The 19,751-nt window shown below is 49.9% G+C and overlaps 1 protein-coding gene across 1 annotated transcript; it reads left to right on the top strand.

Moving 5' to 3' along the window:
- The first annotated feature begins 5,784 nt into the window (after nucleotides 1–5,784).
- On the top strand, nucleotides 5,785–14,222 carry WSB1 (WD repeat and SOCS box containing 1). Its single transcript, XM_021533040.4, has 9 exons — nucleotides 5,785–5,905; nucleotides 6,880–7,048; nucleotides 7,944–8,212; nucleotides 9,075–9,206; nucleotides 9,558–9,658; nucleotides 11,763–11,935; nucleotides 12,214–12,327; nucleotides 12,506–12,613; nucleotides 13,101–14,222. The coding sequence occupies exons 1-9, from the start codon at nucleotides 5,866–5,868 to the stop codon at nucleotides 13,258–13,260; spliced, it is 1,266 nt and encodes a 421-aa protein (XP_021388715.1). The 5' UTR covers nucleotides 5,785–5,865; the 3' UTR covers nucleotides 13,261–14,222.
- The last annotated feature ends 5,529 nt before the right edge of the window (nucleotides 14,223–19,751 follow it).

Raw genomic sequence — 19,751 nt, 5'->3', positions numbered from 1 at the left:
GGCAGGAATTTTCTCTCTGTCCCATGTCTTTCATTCCCAGCAGCCTTTTCCCAGTGACCAGAGCATTCCCAGAGCCATTCCCAGTGTTCAACTGCCTTGACACCCCGTGTTCAGCCAGCCATGAGTTCCACAGCTGATCCCTGTGTCCCTAGGTCCAGCTCGTCCCCCATTTATGACACCTGGCAGAAAGGTAAATTATGCTCCTCCAAATCCTGCTTTGCTTTAGTGGGGAACCTATAAATCTTACTCGTTACACATTTTGTGTGCAATCTGTGCCTTCAGGAGAGCTATAAAGAGAGTATAACCAGAAATCTCGTCAGCCTTTTTTGGGAAACATTTACAAGCAGACCAGAGCAGGACCCAGTGAACCTGGGTCCTACCTGTGTAGGCACTGCTTGCACACTGCTTGCACAAGGGAATTACTAGCTGCCAGCTGCTGTATTCTCAGTGATAGTGGCAACACTGAGCTTTTACTTTCCATGCTACAGAGGCTGCTGGGATAATGGAGCCCATAATTACTTCCAGCCACTCGTTAGAGCTCAAATTACAAAACCGGATTTGTGTGCCAGACCTTCAGGAAGTAAGCCATGGAAGGAATCTCACAAATAACCTGCAATTACGTTAATGCAGAGGGCAGGGCCTTCCCTGAAGAGCTCTCAGACTCACTGGAGTGACCCTGGCTGGCTGATCAGAGCCAGACGTGCAGTGGAGAGAAAGGTGAGGGAGGAGGTGAATGACACAGGCACAGCCCTGGTGCCTCTGTACCCAGGGCAGTTTAGGAACAGCCATAAAGAAACAAAGCCTGTGCTGTGGTGTGGGGCAGCCAGCCAGAGGGGTCGGTGGTGCTGTGGCTTATTCCTTTACCCTGTGGAGTGGGCTGTGCTCTCACAAGGCACATGCACACCATCACAGCCCCATTTGCAGCAAGAGTTTCACTGTGTCTCTTCCCGGAGCATTCTGCCAGCCCCAGAAAGCTGTGAGCAGGCACTCACACCTGCACAGGAGTGTAACAGAGGGCTGGGGTCAGCCAGACCTGGAGAGGCCATCACTGAGAGCTACAGCATGGCCAGCTCTGCTGACTGCTCCCTTGTGTGCCTGTGCATGGGGTGTCACCACAAGGGTGACACCAGCCTTACCCTGCACACACTGTGCAAGCACAGAAACTTCCTCAGGGTACCACAGAAGGGAAGGGTCTGTATTCTCTCCCCTTACTCCTATTTACGGCATTTTTACAACTCACAAGTGGGGACTAGGAGGAATTTGCTTCCCAGCCTCCACTTTCAAAGAATGTCCATTTCTCTCAGATTCTGCACCTCCTCCCTAGTCCTCTGCATGCGTTCCCTGTAGTAACAGGGCTGGACACAAGCCACCCAAATATTTTCAAGCTCAGTTCAACACCAGCTCAGGCCCACCTCGAGCTGTTTGATCTGTGAGCAAACACTCTTTATCTATAAGCAACCTGCTCTTTCCCAACTCCCCGCAGCAGGAATGCAGCCTCGGCTGTTTCCAGGCAGAAGCTGTCACACACAGCCCTGCAATTCCCAACAAGCTGACTTCTTCTGTCCTGATTATCTTATTGATCTGCTCTACAGAATGTAGGGAGTCTATCCCATTTGTTTTTCCTATTAAACACAACTTGTTTTTCTATAAATTGAATGTATAGATGATTTATTTACACCCTCCATGCCATTGATTTTCCCTCTGTTTGCACAATCCTGACAGTTCGATGCCAAAACAGTTAAAAAAAACCCAAAAACCAAAACAAAACAAACCCACAGCCAAAAATATTCTTTCCATTCCATTGTTCAGCAGTTTATTACTTCTTGCACCCCAGGTTAGCAGCAACGACTGTAAAGTTCTGCCTTGAGTCAGATATTTTAAAAAATAGGTAAATATTTCATATTAACACAAAAGCATTCAGGTTTGGAACAATTCAGAACATTCTCTGCTGCCTTGTGATCTGTACACTCAGAGCTGGCCAGGACACAGCCCTTTTTCTGACTTGTTATGTGACTGCTTTGAATTCCTCTGGTCTTACAGCAGCTTCCCAGTCCCAGCCTGCTCTGGCCACTGCCTGATGGGACCAGGAGAATCGAGCACCCAGCTCCTCAGCACTTGCAGAGCTTCCTTTGCCCTGCCCTTGTTTAGGACAGCTCAAAACTCTCAGTGTCACTTCAGCCATCTGGGAGAAGACCTCTTGTACCCTCAGAGGGTAAATTTAGCACAGATATTTCTGCAAGCAGCTCCCTTACAAGGCAGCCATGGCTGGCTTACACAGAAGGGATGGCTTGAACCTAAAAGGAATAACCCCAAACTTCTGTCTCCATTATTTCAGTGCAGCTACTCGTCATGGAAGCGCTAAATTCCCCACATACACTGAGCCATCTGCTCTATTTATTATACCCAAAGATGTGCTCCAAAAATTATAAAATCCCAACGAGACCAAAAAAAACAGAGAAAAAATTCCCATGGTCTGATATTCCATCTGTGCAACTTTTCCACCGTACGCTCTTTTAGCAGACCTTTACAAACTGACCCCTTAAGTACCAGATGTACATCACTTTAGAATCACCTAAAATTCTTCACAAGAAGCAATGATAAATAGGTCACAGAGCAATGGACAGAAGGGGAGAAGAAATGACAGCCCAGAATTCCAGGAAGGGAGGCAGCCTTATCTGGTGCCTGTGGGAAAATCACACAGTTATGCTCCTGACTGCTCCATGATGACCCTGAGAAAGCAGCCTCATCCCCCTGTTCCTCCTCCCAACTGCTGTTTGCCTTGTCTGTTTGGACTGCAAACTCTCCAGGGCCACAATGGTGCCAATATTGCTCACAGCCACCAGGCACACGACAACACGCGCAGGAAACGAAGCAGCAGCTTGGTGCCAGGCCCAGCAGCACCTCATGGCACACCTGCAGCAAGGGGGGCAGGAGACACGCAGGGCCAAAGACTGCTGAGAGTTTTGAAAATGTATTGGTCTGTGTGTACAGACCAAGAGCTGGCAAAGCCTCCTGTGCAGGTCCCATGCACTCTAATAGCTCCTTGCAGAGCTGGGCTGTTGCTTTACTTGCATGGTGAGTTTTTAACCCTTCAGCTTGGGGGAAGCTGTCACTTGGACCTCTCTATGATCACACAATCCCAGAATGTCCTGAATTGGAAGGAACCCACAAAGATCATTGAAGTCCAACTCCTGGCAGCACTTTCCAGTCTCATTACTCTGCTGTTCACTATTCACCTCATTGCAAGCCCTTTTCCTCCTCAACCTTCTTTACCACCTCCTTCTTTCTTCCATTTTGTGTTTTCCTTTCACCTTCTCTTCTGCCTCCATGGCCTGAGGCTGAACTTTCTCCATCCCCAAGAGGTTCTCAAACAGGAGCTTGTGAATAATTAACAGTGCAGACTAAAAATAGCATAATTTTTAATGGCAAGCACTATTGCACAGATGAGCTACCTTGGATTTAAGTGTGACTGGCCGTAACTGTTACTAATTTGCCAGGAATGCTTTATAGAATGACAGCTGTGAGGAGGAGGAACATCACTTATGGGTCTGAAAAAGAGAAGACAAAGCAAAGAAAATTGGTAGAACTGAATTCACCATGTCAGAATACAGGAATGTACAGCAGATCCTGGTGCTCCAGCAGCCTGGGGAAAAGCTCCATAGCCTGGAACCCTGAAGGTGTTTCCAGGACAGGCAAAAAGAACAAAAGCTCTTTCACTTGTGGAAGCTTATTGCCGTAAGCAAAGACTTGATGGAGAAAGACAGCACCAAGTTTGTGAGCTTCCCAACTGAGCAGCTCTGTGCAGGCTTGGCAGCTGCATCCCTAAAGGAAGATAATGGAAAACCCATAAATCAGCCTGAGCCACCCGCTGCAGGCCCTGGCAGTATGTGAGAGCCTGGAGTGTGACCCTGGATCCCACAGCCACGCCTCACCCAGGAAGAACTGAAAAATCATTTGTAAAATCACCCTGCATACACCACTTGCAAGGAAAATAAACACAGCAAGAGTCCCCAGGAAGTCAAGTATCGTTTCTTTATCTCCTCAAGTTTAGACTGAACTTCTGAGAGATACATTTTACTGAGCAGAGAGGATGAGTTGGCAGCTTGCAGAGAGAACACAGCTTTTCACCCCTCCCTCTCTGGCTTCAGACACAAGGACAAGCCCTTCCAGCCCCGTCCAAATGGAGAAGGTGCTACCAACGTCCCCAGGACAGCCTGTGACACCAGACAATTTCTAACAAGCTTGCAGACCCCTGGGGTTTTACACATCCCTTTCTGCCTTTGTGTCCGTAACTCACAAAATGTGGACTGGAGAAAAAGAAGTGAGAAAGGCAGCAGTGTGGTAACACCCCAGCGAAGCTGAGTAAGCCAAAGCTGCAGTTTGCTGGCTGTAAGAACCCCCAGGGCCAGCAGTGTGTGCTGACTCTGAGTGCAGCTCAGACCCTCCAAAGAATCCTTACATGAGTCAGCTCAGCTCTGGGCTGGCCTGGCTCAAACATTCACAACCCATGAGCAATTCCAAGCAGCATTTCACAATATTCACTGGCTACAAGTCTGCCTTGTTCCAAGGAGTTGTCCAGGGATTAGCTGCGAGAGCTGCTCCGGACTCTTCCCTCAGCTGGCAGGGGGAGATGGACAGAGCAGGAACAGCCTGGTGCTGTTTCAAATAAGTGCTACGATGTGCTAGGGGAATTTATACAAACCAGCACTAATCCATGTTAGTGTTCACATCGCCAAGAACATGCCGAACTTCTCCCTGCTCCTTTCTTTGACATTGTATCACCGCTGGCCTTGCTCACACTGGGGTAATTCCTGGCTTTTGCTGCAGCTGAATGGCTAATCCCATGGCTATTGCAATGCGCCTGCCAGTGAGGCCACTGCTTTGGAATGAAATCACAGTTATTATCTGCAGTTAATTATCCTGCTGGGTGCTTCTCTGAAGTCCAGGGACAAAGCAAGAAAGAGTCACTTCGACTAGAAGAGGGTAAGAATTTAGATATGCAAAAGGAAAAAAGTGGTAATGGAAGGAGTGAGGGATGTATAAAGATGTGAATACAAAATCACAGAGAATGAGGGACTGTCAGGGTCTCTTTCTCCAAGCTCCTTGCGAACAACTTCATTGACATAAACTTAAAAAATTTACTATAAACCAGTTGCTGCTGGATTTGAATGCTGAACTACACTCGTATATCCAGTAACACTACAGAGCAGGAGACTCCTCCAGCCCCTGAACCAGGGAGGCGCGCGGCGGGAGGACGGGGTCGGGCCGCGAGAGCAGCACGGCCGGGCACGGGCAGCGCACCGGGGCCGGAGCGGCAACGGCGGCGGGCGGGCCGGGCCGGGCCGGGCAGGGCGGGCAGGGCGGGCAGCCCCGGGAAGCCGAGCAGCCCCGGGAAGCCGAGCAGCCCCGGGAAGCCGAGCAGCTCCAGGCCGAGCGGGGCAGGGCGGGCAGCCCCGGGAAGCCGAGCAGCCCCGGGAAGCCGAGCAGCTCCAGGCCGAGCGGGGCAGGGCGGGCAGCCCCGGGAAGCCGAGCAGCCCCGGGAAGCCGAGCAGCTCCAGGCCGAGCGGGGCAGGGCGGGCAGCCCCGGGAAGCCGAGCAGCCCCGGGAAGCCGAGCAGCCCCGGGAAGCCGAGCAGCTCGCAGGCCGAGCGGGGCAGGGCGGGCAGCCCCGGGAAGCCGAGCAGCCCCGGGAAGCCGAGCAGCTCCAGGCCGAGCGGGGCAGGGCGGGCAGAGCCGCTCCCCCGAGCCCGGCCCGGCCCCGCGAGCGCTCCCGCCCCGCCCCGCCGCCCGCCGCCGCCATCTTGCCCAGCCCGCGCCCGCTCGTCCCGCTCCGTGGCAGCCCCGCCGCTCCTCAGGCCGCCCGTCCATGGCCAGCTTTCCCCCGAGTGTCAACGAGAAGCTCATCGGTGAGCGGGCGGGGGGGACGGGTGGGCTCGGCGGGGGCAGCGCGGCCGGGCCCGGGCCCGGGCCCGGGCGGGGGCGGGCGGGCGCTCAGCCCATCCCGCAGCGGAGCGCGCTCGGGGCTGCCCGCGGGTGCCGGGCGGGATCCCGGCGCACGGAGCCGGTCCGGGCGCACGAAGCCGGTCCCGGCGCACGGAGCCGGTCCGGGCGCACGGAGCCGGTCCCGGCGCACGGAGCCGTTCCGGGCGCACGGAGCCGGTCCCGTCGCACGGAACCCGTCCCGGCGCACGGAGCCGGTCCGGGCGCACGGAGCCGGTCCCGGCGCACGGAGCCGGTCCCGGCGCACGGAGCCGGTCCCGGCGCACGGAGCCGGTCCGGGCGCACGGAGCCCGTCCCGGCGCACGGAGCCGGTCCCGGCGCACGGAGCCGGTCCCGGCGCACGGAGCCGGTCCGGGCGCACGCACGGAGCCGGTCCGGGCGCACGGAGCCGGTCCGGGCGCACGGAGCCCGGTCCGGGCGCACGGAGCCGGTCCGGGCGCACGGAGCCCGTCCCGGCGCACGGAGCCCGTCCCGGGCGCACGGAGCCCGTCCCGGGCGCACGGAGCCGGTCCCGGCGCACGGAGCCGGTCCCGGCGCACGGAGCCGGTCCGGGCGCACGGAGCCCGTCCCGGCGCACGGAGCCGGTCCCGGCGCACGGAGCCCGTCCCGGCCGTGGGCAGGCGCAGGCCTGGCGGCATCGCCCGTACCGTACCGGCTGCGGCATCGCCCCCAGAGCGAGCAGTTCGTTCAGCACCGCGTGTTGCCCTGTAGGGCTCATCCCTCCTGGGTTATGCGATCACACCGGGCCCCCTCCCGATCGCGTTAATTGCCGTGAAACAAAGCGGGGTGACGCGTGGGTGCCCGTGCAGCCGGTGTAAGGCGCTGCACGGATCTCCCTCGCACGGATCTCCCTCTCACGGATCTCCTCTGTCCCCCCCAGCTCGGTCGCGGACGGTTGGAGAGCTCCTGGCCCCCACGTCTCCCTTCGACAAGAAGTGCGGCCGGGAGAACTGGACGGTCGCGTTCGCTCCCGATGGCTCATACCTGGCGTGGTCACAGGGACATCGCATAGTGAAGCTGGTCCCCTGGGCACAGTGCCTCAACAACTTGTAAGACAAACCGCTATGGCTTTCAGCACACCTGAAAAACAGATTGCTTCAAATCTATAAAAACGCATGTGTATCGGTCTCCTAAGTTTTGACACCTTGGGGAAAAATGAATTCCTTAAAATAACAGCTGTTCTGTCTCTTCCTGTGTGGCCAGCAAGAGGAACAGCTATTGCAACCTCGCAAAGCCTATGGAGAAGTGACTTGTTAATCAATTCAGACACTAAAGTAAAAGGAAGTTAGCATGAAAAGGCAATTTAGAGACGTGGGCAGATCTAGCCCTTTACACTTCCTATCACAATGCTGTTTGGCTTTACCTTTTAGGAATTTACTTAAAGGCAGACCTTTTTCCTTATCATCCTTGTTCGAATGCAAGTGGAGTTCCAAAACACACATTTTATTGGCACTTGCAGGTTGCATATTAGTGAAGTTGGTAGCTGGCCACTGCAGTTTTGTAGCCGGTTGCTTTTCTCTTGCCGATTTTTCCCCTCTTTTGGGGGTGGTTAATTGTTTTCCATATGCTGGACACTCAGTATCTCTTTTCAAGGTTTAACATGTGTTAATTGCAAGAAACTTCTCACTCAATTTTGCAGAAAATCCTAGAAATGTTTGTGGCTCGTTCTTCTGTAAATGCTTCAAAACTGTTGGAATTTGCAGTAGGTTAAGTTAGTATCTTGCTCTCTATAGAGACAAAACTGTATACAGAGTATTAGTATTATTTTGTATTGGAAGGTTTCCAGGTGCTGGTAATTTTTCTCAGTTGTAAGAAAAAGCCACTTTTATAATCTGAAAGTAAAAGCGCACCCTTTAGCGCCTCAAGAGATGGACATGGTGACGATCCCAGATTTCATTACACCTTGAAGAAATGTTTGTACTGTACTTTGTGTTGTCTTGGCAGCCTGCTGCACGGCACAAAGAATGGCACCAACGCCGCCAGCACGCGGCTGCCGCGGCAGAGCAGCGAGGGCGGCCAGAAGAACAAGCCCTGCGAGCACGTCATCGACTGCGGGGACATCGTGTGGAGCCTGGCCTTCGGCTCCTCGGTGCCCGAGAAGCAGAGCCGCTGCGTCAACATCGAGTGGCACCGCTTCAAGTTCGGGCAGGACCAGCTGCTCCTCGCCACCGGCCTCAACAACGGCCGCATCAAGATCTGGGATGCCTACACAGGTGAGAGCAGCTGAGGGCACAGCGGGACATCCTGAGCTGCAGGGACACACGGCGAGCATCCAGTCCAGCTCCTGGGCTGCCCCAGCACTGCCACCGTGTCCCTGGGAGCGTTGTCCAAATGTTCCTTGTCACGCTCAGGTGCCAGCTCACACTTCCTGCAGTAATAATATTGTTAGTATGCACCAGGGATCGGTTCTAGAATTGTAACTGGGAACTGAACTTTCAATACAGATTAAAAAATATTAAAAAAGCATGAGCTTCTGCAACCAGAAGTATCCAAAAGCTGCAAAAGGAACAAGAGAGGGACATCATGCTTTGACATGTGAGAGATGGAAGACACAAAATAATTAAATGTGTGCATACATACACATTGGTTGTTTACTCAATAGTCTTCGTAGTTTCACCATACTTCAAAAGCATGAAATTGCTGGTTTATGTTGATAAGGACCTTTTTTTTTTTAAAAAAGAAAACTAATTACTCAAAAAGACTGAATCTGAACTTAAGGACTTTCAGTTTTGCTGGCAAGCACAGCTGCTAGGTTGGAGAGAACTCAGTAAAGAAAAATAAGGACTGTTGAGTAATTTGTCCTTGTAAATTGAAGCTTAGAACAGGTGTGTCTATCAAAAGACAAGTCTCGCCTTATTTCTGAGGTTCTACTATATAGATTATGTAGCTTTTCCGGGAGTTACCCTTGATACAGGAGAGTGAAAGGATCTATGTGCTTCTTCTTTTAGGGAGCGTTTCTACAAAGAAAATTGTCTTTACATGCTGTAATTTTATATTCAATATTTGTATCCATAAAGCATTTGATCTAAGTACAGTAGTCCTTGATGTTAAATTGTAATGTTCCCATGTTAACAGGAAAGCTCCTCCTTAACCTGATGGACCACACAGAAGTTGTCAGAGATTTAACCTTTGCCCCTGATGGCAGCCTGATTCTTGTGTCTGCATCCAGAGACAAAACCCTGCGAGTGTGGGACCTGAAAGATGATGGTAATGTCTGGACTTTATCTGCTCTAATGCCTGAGAGACACATCCATGTACTCACCTCTTTTATTGCTCTGGACTCAGTTTGGTCAAGATTGCTTAAAAACTGAGCGTTAGGTTACTCACTCACTCTGAACTTGGAATTCTTTAGTCACTCACTCTGCAGCCCCTTGGAATGCCTTATCTCTCTGAGCCCTGGAGGCAGAAGCAGGTATTGGGCTAAGAGTGCATGAAGTGACCTTTCTGAATAGGGACATGGAAGTAGAGGCTGCATCTCAGGGGTTTTATTTGGAAAAGCTTTTCCATCTGAATTTTGTAATATTTAACCAATTCTAACAGCAACGCCTTTCTGTTTAGGAAACATGATGAAGGTGCTGAGAGGCCATCCGAACTGGGTGTATGGCTGTGCATTCTCTCCAGACTCCTCCATCCTCTGTTCTGTTGGAGCTAGTAAATCAGTATGTGTCAGAGTTTCTTGTTCCTTAATTCTCCTGAATTGTGTGCATAATCATTTTAAATCTAAGTAACATTAAGCTTGTGCTCGGTGTCATGAACTCTAATGTTTGATGATGATGTGAAAGTGCATGAAATTAAACTGGCAAATGGTGCATTGAGACCCTGATTTGTGAATGGAACTTGCACTGCTTTTAGTTGAAGAGGCTGTAAGTGTGGAGAAATAGGTCTGCACAGGGTCATGGCATAAAACAAAGACCACTAAAGCTGCCAGTGTTAAAAGATACTTAGATTAATGCATAAAACTGTTTTGGTTTTGATTTTGTCCTTCCTATTTCATGTTCAATGAGAAAGACTTCACAGAGCCTCAGCCAGTCAGGGCATTTCCTGCTGAACAAAAACATTCTCCCTGTTTTCCCCTACCGATGGCAGTGGTACCTAAGAGTAGGAGGGAAGAGGAGCACACTGGTTTTGCTTCCATCCTCATGCCCTGCTAGAGAACTGAAAGCAGTGCAGGTAATGCATGTATGCCATAAGCTGCTCCTGGCACTGAAGAGTTAGGGCAAACCAGAAAGGGAGTTCAGCCTGGTTCCAGGGGCTCTGTAGGCAGTGTAGTGGAGTGTCCAAAGCCCAGTTCAGGCACTGGCCATCACTCCTGTGGGAGTGCTCAGAGGCATTGTCCAGCACGGTGAGCACGGCCGATCTCTGGGGTTTGGCTCTGTAGTGGAGCAGAGGGGGATGTGTACATTGCTGTCTGGAGGCTGTGTGTTTTCCATAAGCTTCTTGCTTTCCCTGTCACAGGTGGTGGCAGCAATATTGGTGTGATTGAGTTAAGCTGGCACCACTCTGAGGAGCACAGTGGTGTTGGCGGGCAGAGAGTGGCAGCTCTGGCCGCCAGCCCGGCGAGCTGTACCGTCTGTACCGTAGGACGAAGTAACCTTGCCCTCGGCTGCAAGGGGTCCTGTACGTACGCAGGTGCTGCTCCATGTCCACTGTCTGCTTGCTTGCTTGCTTTTTTTTTTGTTGTTATTTTTTTTTCAATAATTTTCACAGCAGTGAAACACACTGACTCCTCAAACTTAGTTTCCAGTTTTATAGAATGTTGGGGTCTCCTTGGAAAAATTAGTGAACGTGTTTATAACTGATTGTAAAATGGTTCAGAGTTAGGCGGTATGGGAGGCACTAAGGCTGAGTTTGTTTTGGTCAAACATAAATTTATCCAAGATGTCAGAATTTAACCTGTGCAGTAAAACTGTCAAGGGAAAAATCAAGGTCACTAGTGAGCTCTTTGAGGGACATAACAGCTTTTGCTAAAGACTTCTATTCCTGTAAAACTATGCTGCAGTACATGGATAGCTCCTATTAATTAATTCTGCACAGTCCTTATTTTATAATATATAATGTACAAGTGCATGTAAAATACTGTAATATTCCATGAATTCTTACAATACACTGTGCAGTTAGTTGGGTAAATTGTAATATTAATGTTGTTTGTTACTATTGACTTGATTTTAAATGACTAAATTCTTTCTAATAATGTGGTTAGACTTCCCTGTTGTTTTGCCAAAGACATAACTTTTGGCTGTGAAAATTCTTTTTGCTTGCAGTATCTGTTTCTCTTCCTAGGCTGACGTTGGTGATCCAAGCAATTGTAAACAAGTGATCTTAAAGGGATGCCACTGGAGTAACAATATGTTAACCTTACATTTTCTGTCTGTATATTTCTTAAAATTTCGGTAGTTACTGAAAAGAGGGGACTGTAGAGTTTAACCCTATTTATTTCTGAATATTTTAATAAAATAGTTTCGTAATACATGAATTTCAGTAACCTACATGGTTAAATTGTGTTGCCTTTATCTTATATTTTGGCTTATTTTGTTAATAACATTTAACAAATTTGAGTTAGAACTTGCATGTCTGCTTTAATTATTTTTTAAAAAAACCTTGATTTTAATCTGAGTATGACACTGAGCATATTTCTTAATTGTAGTAATTCATAATACCTGATTTTAATATAATCCTAAATAAGACTAGATATACTTTAAAAACAAATTAAATGCTTCATTGCCTCTCTGAGCAGAGCTATAACATCAGCTCATTTGATTCCAGGTTTTCCTCTGGGATATGGATAAATACTCCATGTTACGGAAACTTGAAGGCCATCACAATGATGTTGTAGCTTGTGAGTTCTCTCCTGATGGAGCATTACTGGCTACTGCATCTTACGATACTCGAGTCTATGTCTGGGATCCACATATCGGAGTGATTCTTAGGGAATTTGGGTAAGTAAAGCACTCAAGTCTGGAAACTGTCTCCCAGAGTAGACTTGGAAGTGAGCAGTGGCTGATGAAGTCCTGAAGTGGCAGAGGCTGGAGGTTGTTCTTGCGCCTGAGAGCGAGTTTACAGCACTGGTGTTTAACGTGTACTAAGTTGTTCAACACGGCAGAAGAGCAGGTGGTGGTTCAGTCCCCACTCCCGAAGGCATGGGGGACTGTCAGACACGGTTTGTTTGTGGGTGCCCGAGCTGCTGCCCTGGCTGAGGCTGTGTCTCTGTCCGCAGGCACCTGTTCCCCCCGCCCACGCCCATCTTCGCGGGCGGCGCCAACGACCGCTGGGTGCGCTCCGTGAGCTTCAGCCACGGCGGGCTGCTCGTGGCCAGCCTGGCCGACGACAAGTGAGTGTGGGCCTGGGCTGCTGCCCCTCCTGCTGCTGCCGTCCTGCCCTGCCAGGGAGCTCTCAGCTGCTAGCTTGGGCTCCTGGCACCTGAGCTATGCTCCAGACTAGCTGCTTGTGCAGCATACAGAAAGCACCAAGCACAGATAAAAACTTCCTGTGTTGTGTTTTCCCCTCAGAATGGTGCGGTTCTGGAGAATTGATGAAGAATACCCTGTACAAGTTGCACCTCTGAACAATGGACTCTGCTGTACTTTCTCTACTGATGGCAGTGTTCTGGCTGCAGGGCAAGTACAGACTTATTTTCCTTTCTAAAATACGACGGTAACACAAGAGATTGAAAACAGTGGCTCAGTGTTCTGAAAATCTTCAGTTGTGACTTGCAGCCTGATGCTTCTGACTGGTACTGTTTGTTTAAACGTGCCTGGAATAGCAGCAAAATCAATCAGCTGATAAACTCATTTCTTATCTTTAAAAATAAATATGTGAGAGACCCAAAACATGAGGGTTGAAAGAAGCCCATCAGATAGCCGAGGGCAGTTGTTGTACGTTAGGTGGCACAGCAAGTAGCTGCTGGGAGATCTGCTCCTGTTGCACAGACAAGTTGCTTATTGTGCTGCTATAGCTTAAAATAGGAGCTGGAGTAAATCAGGATCGGGAGCAGCTGGAACTGAGCACCAGCAAGTCCCCTACCTAGTCATGTGTGTGTGAGTTGGTAGCAGGCTGAGCTGGTTCACGTGGAATAACCTGCAGGGTTTTGTGGGTTTTGTGCAGGACCCAGGATGGAAGCCTGTACTTCTGGGCAACCCCGAGCCAGGTGTCCAGCCTGCAGCACCTGTGTCGCATGGCCATCCGCAGGGTGATGCCCACCAGCCAAGTCAAGAACTTGCCTATCCCGGGCAAAGTGGTGGAGTTCCTTTGTTACCAGATCTGAGTTATTTGAGAAGAAAACAAACAAAACCAACAACTGGGAGGTGGCCCAGCTGCTGAACCGGCTACAAACACTTTACAGAATCCTCAAACTGTACAGCCTTTAAGCTTCAAACTCTACAGGTTTTTAAAGAGCTATTTAAAGTGATAACCTAAATACTATTTTATCAAAATGCCTGACAGGTAATTTTTTTTTTACTATTTATAGAAAACACAGTAGAAGTATTCCTGGTGTTCTCAATTTTCTAAAATGTAACTGTGAAAACATGTACATATATAGACATAAGCTGCTACATGTTATCAGTGTACCTTTTAAAATTGCTTGTATGATTTTTCATGTGTCTCATGTATATATTGCTTTGTTAGAGCCATGATGCATCTGAGCTGTAAGTGGAAGGACAGCTGTTCTGGCACACTGAGGTAGGAAAACTATTGACTTACAGAGCAGTTGAGCTTCCTTCTGTACATTGGTTGGGGTGCAGAAAGCTGCCCCCAGGTCAGACTTTGTGCTAGTTTATTTGTGAGGAGGTACAGTGTGGCTTTGTAGAGGGCAATGTGTGGGGAAGGGCAGGAGGGTAAAAGGGGTGCAGTGTATCTAATGTAACCCAGGACCATGCCTGAGTCAGCTGAAGGCCTTATGCTCCATAGCAGCAAACCAGGTGAAATTTCAGTATTGGGCAGTGTTAGAGAACTATTTCCTTACATTTCTGAAAATCTGACTACTGTATTATTGCCTGATACTGTGTCTGTAATGAGAGACATTTGCAGACTCAGTTTATTATCCTTTAACCCTATAATATCTGTTTGGGGGTGATTATTGGTTAATGGCCAAAGATAAGCAAAATACTTGGTTTTGCCTTCTGTTATTTATCTGTACCTGCAGATATAAAGAATGTATGCATTGCATAAAATGCCTGATTATATATATTTTTGTTGAATTTTGTATTAAAAACTTGTATAAAAGTTTTCTGGTATCTCATCTGATGATTGATTTATCAACACTGGCTGCAGCATTTCAGGCTGAGCTGGTGAGGCCTGGTTTGTGCTCCCAGACAGAGGCATACAGAGCTCTCTGAAGCCATGACAGTGTTATAAGCATGGTTGAGCTGCAAATCTGCTTATTTAAGCACCTTCATGAGCTGAGCTAAAAGCTGGGCTTGCCATGAGCCTGTTTGTGCAAGATCACAGTTCCAGCCTTGGGTCAGCAAGTAGGACTTCAGTGTGGGGTCTTGCAGGAGAGGCTTACTAAAGGGTTCCCTCAGGTTGTGTTCACCAGAAGCTCTGATTTATGGAAGTGGAAGAAGAAAGCAACATCCCAGCTTCCCCTTTCACCACCTCTTCTGAAAGCTGCTTCTCCCAGCTCTGCCTGCAAGAGTTCCTCTGTTTGCTCTAACCTTTCTCCCAGGACACAAATGATAGTGTTAAACCAAGTACACAAGCTTTCCTCATTAGGGAGGTTATTTATAATAATGTACCACGTTTACAAGCCTCTTCCTGCCATGGTGGGACACCACAAGGTGAGGCCTGATCCCCAGCTGTGATCTCAGCACAAAGCTGGGCCCTTCAGCAGGGCGAGGCACATGGCTGCTCCCAGCTGGTGTTCAGTACCTGCTGTCAGGGGGAAGGGAACAAGCAAAGGACACCACCACGGAGCTACAAAAGAGCTGCATCCCCCACGAGGCCATCCAGGCTGGTCCTCCGGTGAGGGGCAGGGGAAAGGAGGGCTCAGGATGCAAGGACAGGGGACAGAGTGGCCTGTGCCTGAGGCACTGCCTGCCGTGGCTGTCTGAAACAGTGATGGGGAGAAGCAAAGTCCAAGAGAAAACTGGAGCTTCAGCCATGAGGAAGTTTCTCTGGAATGCTCTGAAAACTTTATTTTCTGCATTCATATATGGCATTTTAGTTGACTCAAGACTGAGTAACACGGCTAAGTATTGTGTGGGGTTTGTTGTTTCAGTGCTAGATGAGGACTTCCATTGGAGCACTTTAGAAATAGGGTGGATGAATCCCAGGACCTTTAACTTATATATTACAATAATCTCATAAAAGACAGAGGTTCTGTAAGATCCCATGGGAAATCTGAGGTGTCAAGCAGAAACTGTTTATCAAGTAATTATTTCAGATTAGAACCACCTGAGTAAGGCAAGCAGCGTTTCTGTGGGATGCTGGCTTCTGCACAAGGACAAGTTTGTTTTATAAATACTGCTCTACACCCAAATCTCACTGCAATGAGCTGGATCAGAACAGCTCTAATTATTGATGTACTAGAAAGCCAGAGTAAACTTCAGATAAGTCATGATAACACTGTTAGTTATCAGCAAGGTTATACTTTGTGTAACCAGCTAATTCCAGACAGAAGTTCTGGGGCAGATACGATTTGTTTCTAACATGAGATTAGAAGTTTCTGAATGCTCACTTTTATTACAGCTGGCTGAGAGCTTTGTTGCATCAAGGAGAAAAACATTTATTTACGGGCTCTAATAACTGGGGTTCCATGGCAGAAATCATAATCCCCTCTCCCTCTTTGAGTTCACTTCTCAGCCTACACAAACTCCCCCTGCACACTAAGGGGAGGAACTTCTCCCATTTAATTGGAGAGATCTGCCCACCTCCTCAGGTGCCTGACACACAGCTCCATCTTACAGCTGTGCAGCTAAGGACCACTGCCCCTCCTGATGAACCCAGGTAGCTCATGGAGAGCATTTAACCATGCCACTAGGGTTTCACTGATGCTCCTCTCCTCTCCTGCTTCAAAAGGCAAGCACTTAATTTGGGAAGACTATCTCAATCTGCTTCCTGATATAACAGCAATTGTAATTAAACTTGTACCAGAATAAATGCCAGGATGGAAAATTTAAACTGAAATTAGATGGGGAAAAATCTGTCAGTGTATGTTATTAACAGTGTAAAGTCACACCTTCTGGGACAGCTGCCCAGGAGCAATTGGGGTTTTTGATGATATGTATTAATTATGACCAGCTCCTTGTGGTCACTGCAGAAGGAACAAGTCCAGAAGAAAGATTTAAAATATTGCTTCATCTTAATTGCATCAGAGAAAAAAAAAATTCCAAGGTCCACTGCAGATAACAGCAGTGAGAAGAGTTTGGGCAGAACTTTGGTCCCAGTGTGGCATGTCACAAGACTGAGATATGTGTTTGCTGCTGCCCAGAGAGCTGTGCTGGTTTGTGTGAGGTCACTGGCACGTAAGGAAAAGGAGCAGCTGAGAAAGTCCCCTCCCTGCCTTCCAACAGGTCTGTGACACCGCCCCAAGGCCACCTGGCCTCTAAGGGAGATTTGAACTTGCCACATGGTTTCCTTCACACTGATTCCAAAAGAGCACTGACCTCAGTGCTCTCATAGATGAATTTGATCTGCTGCCTAGCGAATCCCTTCCTGACTTTACTCCAGCACAACATTACAAATAAAAATCTAATTAAACAGAGTCCATCATGGCAATAATCTGAGCAACAACTGACCGGGCTCTAATGAAGCATATTCATAGCAAAGGCTTGCAATAAAGCAAGGGAACTTTGAGATCCACACATGTATATCTCTGTGGGTTGATGTGGGGGTGAGTGCCTCCCTCCATGTGTGTGTGTGTAACTCACATGCAGTGGTGCCCAACTCCCTGCCAGGGGTTATTCTGGAGCCTGGGAAAAGCCCAGTGCTTGCACAGTGACAATACTGCACTAGGAAGGCAGCAACTGGGAGGGCATTTACCTCCTAGGGGAAGGTGCAAAGACCCCTTGGCATCCCCAGGATTATTGACTGTATCCACTGGATATGAGACATTAGAGAAGCTAAAAGTGGACTGACCTGCTCACAGGTTTGTGTTTGGTGAAGAGCTGCCAGGATGGCATTTGGCCAACACAAGTGTTGCAGCTTCTGCTGGAACCCCTGAACACCAGCACAGCCCCAGGCCTGGCCAGTCACACACACACACTGCAGGGCCAGACCCTGCCCAGCACAGCCCTGGCACTGCCCAGCAGCCCCAGAGCGGGGTCAGACCCTGCCCAGCCTCACCCATGTGAGGAATGGGCTCCGTGCAGCTCAGCTGCACCATCAGACACAAGAGGGCTCGATTCAAACAGAACTGCCACTGTCCACAGCATTGTACCCGGGCCAGATCATGAGCTTTTTTGGCAGTAGACTGCAACAGAAATGAATTCAAGATGTCCATCTGTGTAGATGGAGAACTTCTGAAATTACTCTTTTCCTATGGAGCTCTTTGCCCAAGGAAACTAAACCAGCAGCAGCCCCCAGACTCCCCTGAACGGGGATCCTCAAACATTGTCTGGAAAGACATTCTGCGCACTGTGGTGTAGTGAGAAGGGTTTCCTCTTTTTAGTATAATTTCCGCCTAGTAATTCATAAGTAATATGGTGTTGAGGTTTTTTTTTTCTAGTTTATTTTTTTCCTTGAATCTATAATAGTTCTTGGCTTCAACAGCAGATATTATTAGCTACTTATTATTCAGAAACAAATCAGTATTCTGACTAACCAATTATCTTAAATCACACTTTAAACAAAACATAACTCAGTAGCCTTTATGGAGAAATTTAAAGATAATAACATTTGGAATATTTATGGGAACCTGGAAATGTTTGAATTATCTTCATTTGTGCACTACAGTAGCATCCAAGCCTTTATTAAAGAAGTCACTCTAATCCAAACAACTCCTAAATTAAACAGACAAGAGTCAAAGATGTGAACAGAAAACATAATCCCTCACTTAGAGGTAAATAAATGAGGCACAGAAAGGGATTCTAAAAACTGTGGCCAACCTCAGAATCTGGTTTTCCTCCCTGATGTCGTTAGAAAGTCCCTTTGGCACAGGCCCATCACACTTTCCAAACAAATGTCAAACATAAATGCAGTTCCTTATGGTCAGTCTGCAAGACCTGTTCCAAGAGGCTTTCCTTTATTCAGCACAGATGCAGTTCTGCTGCTGCTTTGATTTTCTCTGCTCTTTTAAACTCTGGTCTTGTGGTTTCACACCAAGGACCAATGCTCTTAAATGTTCAATTTCCAGAGCAAAGTGATCTGAGCTGGATCCCTTCTCAAAGCAAGAGGAGCAAAATTCTGTTGTATTTCTAGAGAAACATTTGAGAACGAGATCTCTAATTAGTTCTGTACCACAATCCAGAGGTACCGAGGCACCACATTATTTTGAAGGCCTCATGCCTTGACAGGCTCAGCATCCTCTAGCGCCCGGAGAGTGAGGTGGCAGCCCCGCACCAGCCCTGATCCTGCGGGCGTCCTGACGAGTTTTCACTGTGCCAAATGACCTGAGCAACTCCTCCTGGAAAGCCGCAATTGGTTTGGCTTGTTGCTGTACCCTCGTGCCTGAAGAGAAAGGCCTTGGAGGGCAGGAAGGGGAGGAAACCCAAACTCCTTCCCCAAACCCCAAATCCTTCACCAACCCCAAATCCCCGGCGCGTGCGGGCACCTGCCGGGTGTGCGGCGCCCTCTGCCGGGCACGCGCGGCTCTGCACACCTGGGCACGCGCGGCTCTGCACACCTGGGCACGCGCGCCTCTGCACACCTGGCCACGCGCGGCTCTGCACACCTGGGCACGCGCGGTTCTGCACACCTGGGCACGCGCGGCTCTGCACACCGGGCACGCGCGGCTCTGCACACCTGGGCACGCGCGGCTCTGCACACCGGGCACGCACGGCTCTGCACACCTGGGCACGCGCGGCTCTGTACAACGGGCACGCGCGGCTCTGCACACCTGGGCACGCGCGGTTCTGCACACCTGGGCACGCGCGGCTCTGCACACCTGGGCACGCGCGGCTCTGCACAACGGGCACGCGCGGCTCTGCACACCTGGGCACGCGCGGCTCTGCACACCTGGGCACGCGCGGCTCTGCACACCGGGCACGCGCGGCTCTGTACAACGGGCACGCGCGGCTCTGCACACCTGGGCACGCGCGGCTCTGCACACCTGGGCACGCGCGGCTCTGTACAACGGGCACGCGCGGCTCTGCACACCGGGGCACGCGCGGCTCTGTACAACGGGCACGCGCGGCTCTGCACACCGGGGCACGCGCGGCTCTGCACACCTGGGCACGCGCAGCTCTGCACACCTGGGCACGCGCGGCTCTGCACACCTGGGCACGCGCGGCTCTGCACACCGGGCACGCGCGGCTCTGCACACCTGGGCACGTGCCCCGCCCCGCCCCGATCCCGATGGCTCCTCACTCCTGGCAGGCAGCCCTGGCACTCACCTGGCTCTCCGTGTTCTGCAGGAAGGCAGACCCGGAGGCCAGAGAGGAGCAAAGCGGCTCCTCCAGCCTGCAATAACCCCCACGGGAGTGTTTGCAGGGGGATCCACAGTTTAGCCCGGATTTGGAGGGGAGATTCCTGCAGCACCTCCACTCTGCATCACACCAGTCCCTGGCTTCCTGCTGCAGGTCGAATTTGTCAGCATTAGAGAAAGAAAATGAGCTGGGCGGGAATTTCTTTCTCATCGGGGTGCTGTGCTCTCATCAG

The sequence above is a fragment of the Lonchura striata genome, chromosome 19, assembly GCF_050655825.1.
Source record: "Lonchura striata isolate lonStrDom1 chromosome 19, ASM5065582v1, whole genome shotgun sequence".
Lineage (NCBI taxonomy): Eukaryota > Metazoa > Chordata > Aves > Passeriformes > Estrildidae > Lonchura > Lonchura striata.
The sequence above is the reverse complement of the archived record's forward strand: the minus strand, read 5'-3'. Positions and strand labels throughout refer to the sequence as shown.